The sequence below is a fragment of the Erinaceus europaeus genome, chromosome 19 (assembly GCF_950295315.1).
Source record: "Erinaceus europaeus chromosome 19, mEriEur2.1, whole genome shotgun sequence".
NCBI classification, from domain to species: Eukaryota; Metazoa; Chordata; class Mammalia; order Eulipotyphla; family Erinaceidae; genus Erinaceus; species Erinaceus europaeus.
In genome coordinates, this window is record NC_080180.1 from 57,964,037 (window position 1) to 57,974,548 (window position 10,512).

The following is a 10,512-nucleotide window of genomic DNA, read 5'->3' on the forward strand; positions in this document are numbered from 1 at the left end:
AACAACAACAAGGGCAACTAAAAAATGGGGGGCAAATGGCCTCCAGGAGCAGTGGATTTGTAGTGTAAGTACCGAGCCCTAGTGATAATCCTGGAGCCGAGGAGGAGTGGGAGGAGGAAGAAGAGAAGGAGAAGAAGAAGAAAAATTACATGGGGGAAAATCCATGCTAAACCCAATACACTTTGCCTCTAGAATTCAAAGTGCCGTGCTCTCTGCTGCTTTGGAATCCATCCTGGATCAATCTGAATTCATGTCGGCAAAAGCAGTATTTCTTATTCTGACACTTGTTTACCTTCCAGCCCGGGAAGATAATACAACTGTTTCTCATCCTTTCAGACAAAGCATTTGAACAAATGAATGGCTGTCCTTAGCGACACCCGACTGGAAAGCAGCTGGCACTATCTGAGGTGATGACTTGCCCGCTGTGGCAAGGTGAATGATTGATAACTCACGTGGTCACAGATACCTTTCATCCAGGATGCTTCCCCGCCTGCCAGGTCACACCATGGCCTATAGCATCCTGTCCTTTGAAAGGCAATCAGCCTATAAGTCAATACAGAAAAACTTTGAGCCCTTCTCAAAATAATATTCCACCAGTGTGCTAGCGTAGTATCTTAAAGACGAATGGGAGGCCGGGTGATAGTGCAATGGGTTAAGCGCACATGGCACGAAGTTCAAGGACCATGCAAAGGATCCTGGTTCGAGTCCCCAGCTTCCCACCTGCGGGGGGGGGGGGGGAGTGTCACTTCACAAGCGGTGAAGCAGTTCTGCAGGTGTCTTTCTTTCTCTCCCCCTTCTGTCTTCTCGTCCTCTCTCGATTTCTCTCTGTCCTATCCAACAACAACAGTAATAGCAATAATAACAACAAGGCAAACAAAAATGAGAGAGGGGGAAGGCCTCTAGGAGCAGGGGATTCTTAGTACAGTCACTGAGCCCGTGATAACCCTGGAGGAAAAAAAATAAGTGAATGAGGGGCAGAGTGGTACCACACCTGATTGAACACACATATTACAATGCCCAAGGATCAGGGTTTGAGCCCCTGGTCCCCACCTACAGGGGGAAAGCTTCACAAAGTAAGGACTGTAGGTGTCTCGCTCCCTCTCTATCTCCCCCTTCCCTCTTGATTCCTGTCTGTCTCTGTCCAATAAATAAAAGTAATTTTAAAAGATTTAAACCTATTTTTATTATAAAAAAAATGAATGAGCTGTGTCTCTCAGTGTCAATTTTTTTAAACGTCTTTAAACATCTGCCATGACGGCGGGGTAGATAGGCATAATGCTTATGCAAAGAGACTCTCATGCCTGAAGCTCCAAAGTCTCAGATCCAGTCCCCCGCACCACCATCAGCCAGAGCTGAGCAGTGTTCTGGTAAAAAAAAAAAAAAATGCCTTGAGAAAGACCTCAGTGGAATTGTATACATTTCATTTCATTTTGTGTACATTTCAATTCCTTGCCATAAGCCAAATGATTAGCATTTAGCTAAAACTATATGGTAAATGTTTAAAAAATATTTTTTAAAGAATTTATTTATTAATTCATGAGAAAGATGGGTGGAGAGAGAGAGAGAGAGAGAAAAAACAGACATCACTCTGGTACATGTGCTACCCTGGAATTGAACTTGGGACCTCATGGTTGAGAATCCAATGATTTATCCACTACGCCACCTCCGGGACCATGTGGTAAAATAGATATGCATAGAACACTACATTATGTTTGCTTTTTGTCAGAGGAATTCTCAGAGGTAGGAAGCTGGGTCATGTGGAAGTTCTCCCTCTGGTGTCTTGAACAGCTGCCATATTGTTTTCCACAGTAGCTGCTTCGGACGTGGTGAGAAAGTCCCAGGTATCATCTACATAGAATGCTCCCAGCTGCCCCGGGTGACAGGGTTGTTATTATCCCATCTTTCTTTTTAAAACATTTATTTATTTATTCCCTTTTGTTGCCCTTGTTTTATTGTTGTTCTTGATGTCGTCGTTGTTGGATAGCACAGAGAGAGAGAAACCAAGAGAGGAGGGGAAGACAGAGAGGGAGAGAAAGACAGACACCTGCAGACCTGCTTCACCACCTGTGAACCAACTTCCCTGCAGGTGGGGAGCCGGGGGCTCCAACCAGGATCCTTACTCCGGTCGTTGTGCTTTGCATCACCTGCGCTTAACCCGCTGTGCTACTGCCCGACTCCCTATTATCCCCTCTTTAACCATAAGGAGGCTGAATCCCAAAACCACTGAGTGGCTTACCCAAGGTCGAGTAGCTAATTCATCAAGAACTTCATCCTGACAGCCTGGCTCCAGAGACCCAGAGAACAGAGTGCAACGTTCCCAGATGCCAAAGGATGGCAGTGTTTCCAGAAAGGGCTAATTGTCTGCAAAGCCAAATCCTGCAAAGAGGCCAAATGATTAAATAAAGCCTCACAGAGTTCACTGGACTTGGCAATAAATAAATAAATAAATAAAGTAAGAGTCACTGCCGACCTTGGCAAGAGAGATTTTCAGTGAAATGAGAGGTGAATGCTTCTGCTAAAGGTGAGAGGACAAAAGCCTGAAAACTCGGGTTGCCCCTTGAATGACTTTCAGCAAGGTCAGTTAGCTCTGACTGGAGGATGACATAGTCTGGAAAGGTGAAAAGAGTCAGATATCCACAGGAAAGCAAGAGAACTACTATTATTATTGTGGGGAAATGAACCTGAGAAGAGATTGACAGTCTGCCAACTTCTTTTTTTTTATTTATTTTTCCTTTTTTTTATATTATTTTTTATTATTTATTTATTTATTCCCTTTTGTTGCCCTTGTTGTTTTATTGTTGTAGTTATTATTGTTGTTGTCGTTGTTGGATAGGACAGAGAGAAATGGAGAGAGGAGGGAAAGACAGAGAGGGAGAGAGAAAGATAGACACCTGCAGACCTGCTTCACCCCCTGTGAAGCGACTCCCCTGCAGGTGGGGAGCCGGGGTTCGAACCGGGATCCTTATGCCGGTCCTTGTGCTTTGCGCCAGCTGCGCTTAACCCGCTGCACTACAGCCCGACTCCCTATTTTCCCTTTTGTTGCCCTGGTTTTCTTATTGTTGTTGTAGTTATTGATGTCGTCGTCATTGTTGGATAGGACAGAGAGAAATGGACAGAAGAGGGGAAGACAGAGAGGGGGAGAGAAAGACAGACACCTGCAGACCTGCTTCACCACCTGTGAAGCGACTCCCCTGCAGGTGGGGAGCCTGGGGCTCGAAGCGAGAGCCTTAAGCCGGTCCTTGCGCTTTGTGCAACCTGAGCTTGACCCGCTGTGCTACCACCTGACTCCCCCAACTTATAATTTCATGAGTGATGTTCTTATAACAAGGGACAAGCAGATGCTGCCAGTGTCAAGAGCAAACCACTTGGAACACACAGTTGCAATCATGATTTTCATATTTAAGATGAGACCACTACCACTGGCTTCTTAGAGCAGATTTAATCACTATCTTTGCGGGGGGGGGGGAGTCTACTTATATCAAATACAGATACTTAATTAGCTCATTTTTTGAATTAATTATTGTTATTATTTTACTAGAGCACTACTCAGCTCTGGTTTATGGTGGTGCAGGGGATTGAACCTGGGACTTTAAAGCCTCAGGCATGAAAGTCTTTTAGCATAACCATTATGCTATCTTCTCTCCACCTTGTTCATTTTTTTAAATATTTATTTATTAATGAGAACTATAAGAGGAGAGAGAGAAAGAGCCAGATATCACTCTGGTACATGTGCTGCCAGAGATTTGACTCAGGACCTCATGCTTGAGAGTTCAATGCTTTACCCACTACGCCACCTCCTGGACCACGCACGACCTTGCTCATTTTTAAAAATATTTATTCCCTTTTGTTGCCCTTGTTGTTTTTTCTTATTGTTGTAGTTATTATTGTTGTTGTTATTGATGTCGTCATTGTTGGATAGGATGGAGAGAGGAGGGGAAGACAGAGAGGAGGAGAGAAAGACAGACACCTGCAGACCTGCTTCACCACCTGTGAAGCGACTCCCCTGCACGTGGGGAGCCGGGGGCTCCAACCGGGATCCTTACGCAGGTCCCTGCGCCACGTGCGCTTAGCCCGCTGTGCCACCGCCAAGACCCTGACCTTGCTCATTTTTTTAAATTTTTATTTACAGTGCTGGAGAATGTTGGCCCTTGGTAATTAGTATATCCCTATGCCTAAACCTCTGTGAAGGAATGGGCAGGTAAGTGACTGTTTATTTCTCTTTATTAGAAACGATCAGTCAGTAAGAATTTACTGAGTGACTTCTGCTAGCAAACAGTACAGTGCCGTGAAATCCAAGACACTAAACAGAAGGCCAACGGCAAAGCACAAGCAGGGGCAGATTCAGCCAGTCTTACAAGGAAATGAATGGTTGGGACTGTGAGGGTAATCCAAACAAGTCGTTAGGAGGCTGGAGAAAGTACCTCCACGACAGCGCAAGAAAGCTTGGTGGAGGGAAGCGGTGGCGCACCGGGTTAAGCGCACATAATCCAAAGGGCGAGGGCCCACACAAGGATCCGGGTTCAAGCCTCCGGTTCTCCACCGGGGGTTGAGCAAAGCAGGTCTGCAGGTGTCTATCTTTCTCTTTCCCTCTGTATCTCCCCCTTCTTTTCTGTCCTATCCAATAAAATGGAAGAAATGGCTGCGGGGCCAGATGGTGGTGCACCTGGTTAAGTACAGTGTGCAAGGATCAAGGTTCAAGCCCCTGGTCCCTTCCTACAGAGGGAGAGCTTCAGGAATGGTGAAGTAGAGCTGAAGGTGTCTCTGTCTCCCTCTCTATCTCTCCCTCCCCTCTCAATTTATCTCTGTCTTTATCCAATAATAAATAAATAAATAAAAGATAAAATGAAAAAAGAAAAAAATGGCCACGAGGAGCAATGGATTCATAATGATAACCCTGGAGGAAAATAATTAATTAATTAATTAATTTTTAAAAAGAAAGCTTGGTGGTAGTGGAGGCTTAGTGGGTCTTTTTTAGACAGCCAAGACCTTTTTTTGTTTTGTTTTCTTAAATCCTTTGTTATATATGTATGTATTTAGTTTGGAAGGACATTCTCTCTCTCTCTCTCTCTCTCTTTTTAATTTTCTTTATTTATTGGATAGAGACAGCCAGAAATTGAAAGGGAAGGAAGTCAGCTTGGGAAAGCTGAGTGTGAAGTCTTCACTCGGGCTCCAGTACTGACCAGCCTCTGGTTTTCAGTAAATCCTAGAACCTTCTGGAGCCTCTTTCTCTCTTTCTTCCTTTCTTTTTCTCTTTCTTTTTCCTTATTGGGAGGATTAATGGTTTACGGTCGACAGCGAAATACAATAGTTTGCACGTGCATACCATTGCCACATAACACCACCCCCACTAGGTCCTCCTCTGCCATCATGTTCCAGGACCTGAACCACCCCCCACCACCACCCACCCCAGAGCCCTTTACTTTGGTGCAATCCAGCAAACCCAGTCCAAGTTCTGCTGTGTGTCTTCCCTTTCTGTTCTTATTTCTCAATTTCTGTCCATGAGTGAAATCATCTCATCATATTCATCCTTCTCTTTCTGTCTGATCTCACTTCACATGATTCCTTCAAGCTCCATCCTAGATGAGGTGAAGGTGAATTTGTCATTCTCGATAGCTGAATAAGAAGTTCTTCCATGCCTCTCCACCTCCATCAAGGGTCACATGCACGCTCCCGGGAAGGGCCTGTCCCAGTCGGTGGCACCCTATCGCCGCAGTGTCCCCACCTGGCTGAAGCTGGCTTCTGACGACCTGAAGGAGCAGATCCACGAAGTGGCCGAGAAGGGTCTCACACCCTCCCAAATCAGAGTGGTCCTGCGAGGCTCCCCTGGCATCGCTCAAGTGCGCTTTGTGACAGGCAATAAGATCTTGAGAATTCTGAAGACCAAGGGACTTGCACCTGACTTTCCCGAAGACCTCTACCATTTAATTAAGAAAGCTGTTGCCCTTAGGAAGCATCTGGAGAGGAAAAGAAAGGATAAGGATGCCAAATTTCATCTGATTCTGATCGAGAGTCGTGTTCACTGGCTGCCTCTCTATTACAAGACCAAATGAGTCCTCCCCCCACCCCAACTGGAAACATTAATCATACACAGCCTCCGCGTTGGTTGCTTAAATGTGCGTGTACCCGATCAATAAAGGTCTTTAACTGGAAAGAAAAAGGAGAAGGAGAAGAAGAATCAAGAATTATACTGACAGAAGACTAGCCTGTTTAGTGTTACTGTTGCTATCTGAGTTATTCTTTAGAGACTGGCTTAGTGAGGAGGTCAGCCCAGCTCTCCTGCCTGCTAGTTCTGTGGTCTAGGATGTGTCCTTCCCAGAAAAATGGCATCAAACACTTAAACCCCGAAGGTGTTTCCAGTTCTGGAACTCTAAGAATGCTACTAATTAGTCTCCTGAGTCCTTCTGACTACTTAATATGATCCCAACAGATCTAAGTGGATCAGTCTTAGGGAAAGCATTTCTTTATACTTATTTATTGGCTAGAGATAGAGAGAAATGGAGAGGGAAGGGAGAAAGGGAGAAAATATCTGCAGCACTGCCTCATTGCTCATGACACTATGACACTTCCCCCCTACAGGTAGGAACCAGGGACTTGAACCTGGGGCTTTGTGGTTTTGTTTTGTTTTTTTTTGCCTCCAGGGTTATCACTGGGGCTCTGCGCCTATGCTACAAACCCACTGCTCCTGGAGGCCATTTTGTCCATTTGTTGTTGTTGGATAGTCCAGAGAGAAACTGAGAAAGAAAACTGAGAAAGACACCTGCACACCTGCTCCACTGCTTTTGAAGTGACACCCCCCTCCTCTGCAGGTGGGGAGCCGGGGGCTCGAACTGGGATCCTCGTGCTGCTGCCTGTGCTCCACACTGTGTGTACTTAACCCTGTGTGTCACTGCCCAGCCCCTGGTCTTGTGCATTCTAACGTGTGCACTCTACCAGATGCCCCCCCGGCCAGGCCCGGGGAAAATACTTCAAGAAGACTTTTCCGTCTGCACAAACCCACTTTGTGGAGGGAGAAAAAAGGGCAAAAGCTTTTCAACAAACCATCATGCAAACATTTCCTTCTGTGATTAGTATTTCCTTGATAAGTGTGGATGTGTGGAAAGGACCCCTGGGGGTTGTTAAGATGTGACGGATTTGCTGCAGCCAACAGTCAAGAAAGGCAGCAGAGAACTCTAACATCTCTGGTTGAATCTCACTGTGTGGAGATGACAGGAATACATAAGACCTGCTTTTCCCTTGCGCCCTTAATTGCAAACCACAGAAAATGTGTAAAGCCCCCAAACGATTCCCTTCCCGATTATTTCATACTCTGCCTCACTGAATACAATCAGCCTCTCCTGAGGCTTCATCTCTCCCTTAGTTTGGGGTTTGGCAAAAAAAAAAAAAAAAAAATCTTTTTTTTTTTTACAAAAATCTATTTATATGAAGTGCGTAGCATGTAACAGTATAATAGTTTTGTTGAGATTTAATTCATCTATTATGCAATCCCCCAGTTTCATGTACACAGTTTGTTGATTTTTATGTATTTGCAGAATCAGGCTGCCATCACCGCAACCCAGCTGCAGAACACTCTCCCCAGGAAGAAACCCCCTACTATTAGCTGTCACTCCCTTCCCCTCCCTCACCTATAGCCACATTGGCAACCACCAATCTGTCCTGTCTTTGTGGCTTTGCCCAGGCTGGATTCCTCATGTAAATGGAATCATTTAACCTGTGGTCTTTGGGCTGACGCTTCTGGAATGTAGACTGAGGCCACGGGAAATCCTGGGGCAGCATTTATCAGCTCTGCCGTCTTCTGCCCACACCGTCTGCTACTATAATGACAATGCCGGTCTTCAGGCATCTGTTTGTCAGTGGAGAGATTTGGGGGGGGGAGGGGGGGTGAGGGAGGGATTTCTGCTTTGGGGTTATGAGAAATAATGTTTTCAGGAATGGTCATGAGCAGTTTTGTGTGGAGATACAGTTTCCTTTCTCTTGGTCAAGGTCAGGATGTGGCTCAGTCAGGGAGCACAAGCTTCACAGGTGTGAGGTTTGGGATTCAATCCCAGAAACCAAAAAAGGACAAGAAAAGAGAAAGAAAAAGAGGAAAGAGCAAAAGAGAGAGACGAGAGGAGAGAGAGAGAGAGAGAGAGAGGAGAGGAATTGTTATTTCTCTGTGGAAACTTGCCTCTTCACTTTAAGAACATAGTTGTTTGTTTGTTTGTTTTGGTCAGAGTCAGAGAAAGAGATTACAGCACCAAAACTTCCTTCCATGAGGTGATGACTAGGCTTGAACCTGAGTCCCAGTCATGGCAAAGCAGCTCATTACCTCAGTGAGCTACTTCACTGGCACTAGAACCCAGGACTTTTTTTTTTTAATGTTGTTGGAGGGGGGGGGGAAATTAATGGTTTACAGTAAATACAGCTGTTGATACATGTGCAGAAATTCTCAATTTTCTGGAAAGCAATCCCACCCCGTAGCCGACATCCTCCTCCACCATCATGTTCCAGAACCTGAAACCCCCCACCACCACCCCAGCCCCGCAAGAGTCCTTTACTTTGGTGCAACACACCAGCTCCAGTCCAGGCTCTGCTGAGTGTTTTCTCTTCTGATCTTGTTTCTCAACTTCTGCCTGTGAGTGACATCATCCCATATTTATCCTTCTGTTACTGGCTTAACATGATTCCTTCAAGCTCCATCCAAGGTGGGCTGAGAAAGGTGAAGTCACCATTTTTAATAGCTGAGTAGTGTTCCATTGTGTATCTAGACCACAACTTGCTCAGCCACTCATCTGTTTTTGGACGCCTGAGTTGCTTTCAGGTTTTGGCTATTACAGATTTTGTGCTGCTATGAACACAGGTGTACACAGATCTTTTTGCATGGGTAGCCTTCTGTAGCCCCTGTGAAATGCCTTTCTAAAGGAGGTTGGTCAGGGGTTGGGCTTCATGGCTCCACCTGGAGGAAGGTGTCAGATGGTGGTGGGCATGGTTTACAGACATCCTAACCCCGGGGAATGGAAACTGGGTCACAACTACCTTGTAAATCATTTCCCCCACCCAGCACATAGCTTTTTTTTTTTCTTTTTCTTTTTTGAGATTGCAATGTGACTCAGAGGTTTCACAGTGATGTGATGAGAATGTGGTCTCAAGCTTGGTCCTCTGTGTTGCACGTGTCAGGGTGATGCTCTGGTTCTCTTTGCTTCTCTCTCTCTGTATCAATAAATAAATAGTTGTTATATTAAAAGGAAGTCATTGAAGAGAAATCTGGGTAGTCAGGCATGTGGCGCAAAGTGCAAGGTCCGGTGTCAGGATCCCAGTTCGAGCCCCGGCTCCCCACCTGCAGGGGAGTCGCTTCACAGGCGGTGAAGCAGGTCTGCAGGTGTCTGTCTTTCTCTCCCCCTCTCTGTCTTCCCCTCCTCTCTCCATTTCTCTCTGTCCTACCCAACAACGATGACATCAATAACAACAATAATAGCTACAACAACAATTAAAAACAAAAACAAGGGCAACAAAAGGGAAAGTAAATATTTAGAAAAATTATAAAAGAAAAGAAATCTGGAGCCTGCAACACAGCTCACCTGGGAGAGCCTCTGCTTTGCCGTGTGTGATCCAGGCTGAATGGTGCCCAGGGTGCAACCCAGAGCCGGCAGCAGCACTGAGGAAACTTCAGTGCTATGGTGTCTGGCCCATTTACAAAGGAGGGAGGGAGGGAGGGAGGGAGGAAGGGAGGGAGAAAGAAAAGTACATTAAAAGAAAGGAAAAGGGGGCCCTGGTGGTAGCGCAGTGGGTTAAGCGCAAGGACCTGTGTAAGGATCCCGGTTCGAGCCCCCGGCTCCCCACCTGCAGGGGAGTCGCTTCACAGGCGGTGAAGCAGGTGTGCAGGTGTCTATCTTTCTCACCCCCTCTCTGTCTTCCCCTCCTCTCTCCATTTCTCTCTGTCCTATTTGTCCTATCTAAAAAGAACAAACCCTGCACTGAAGTAAGGACTCTGCCAGCTACTGCATTCACTGCCCACTGTAACCATTAGCCCCCCCAAAAGAAAATAAAAAAATAATAAGAGGGAGCTATCTTTAATCAATGACCAGTAAGTCGATGAGGAAAAATTCTCAAAGGTCTGTGAGGAACCCCTGGATGTAGTAACAACAGTGATTAGTGAATCAGAGTGTACTTTCAGGAGAGTATAAGAAGAGAAACAAGATATATTTAATCTCCATTAGCATTTCAACAGGTTGTCACTATTATTTGTGTAAGACATCTCAAGGGACTTATAAAACAAAAAAGAAAAATGAATCTGGGGGGGACTATTTTGAGATAGTACAAAATAAATAATGCTTGAAGATGCTAATTAAGATTGTATTGTCTTTTATAATTAAAATAGTGACCTTATCACAATGACCTTGAGTCCATACTCCCAGAAGTATAGAGAATGGGAAAGCTATTATCAGGGGAGGGGGTGGGATATAGAGATCAGGTGGTGGGAATTGTGTGGAGTTGTACCCCTCCTATCCTACGGTTTTGTTAATGTCTCCTTTTTCA

General features: G+C 45.4%; 1 protein-coding gene across 1 annotated transcript; it reads left to right on the plus strand.

Annotated features, from left to right (window-relative positions):
- Positions 1 to 5,639: 5,639 nt before the first annotated feature.
- On the plus strand, positions 5,640 to 6,051 carry LOC103118114 (small ribosomal subunit protein uS15-like). Its single transcript, XM_060179199.1, has one exon. It carries the CDS (start codon positions 5,661 to 5,663, stop codon positions 6,048 to 6,050), a length of 390 nt encoding a protein of 129 aa, XP_060035182.1. The 5' UTR covers positions 5,640 to 5,660; the 3' UTR covers position 6,051.
- Positions 6,052 to 10,512: the final 4,461 nt, after the last annotated feature.

Excerpts from the sequence above, each read along its gene's own strand:
- LOC103118114 (XM_060179199.1), top strand. The coding sequence starts at position 5,661 with ATGCACGCTCCCGGGAAGGGCCTGTCCCAGTCGGTGGCACCCTATCGC.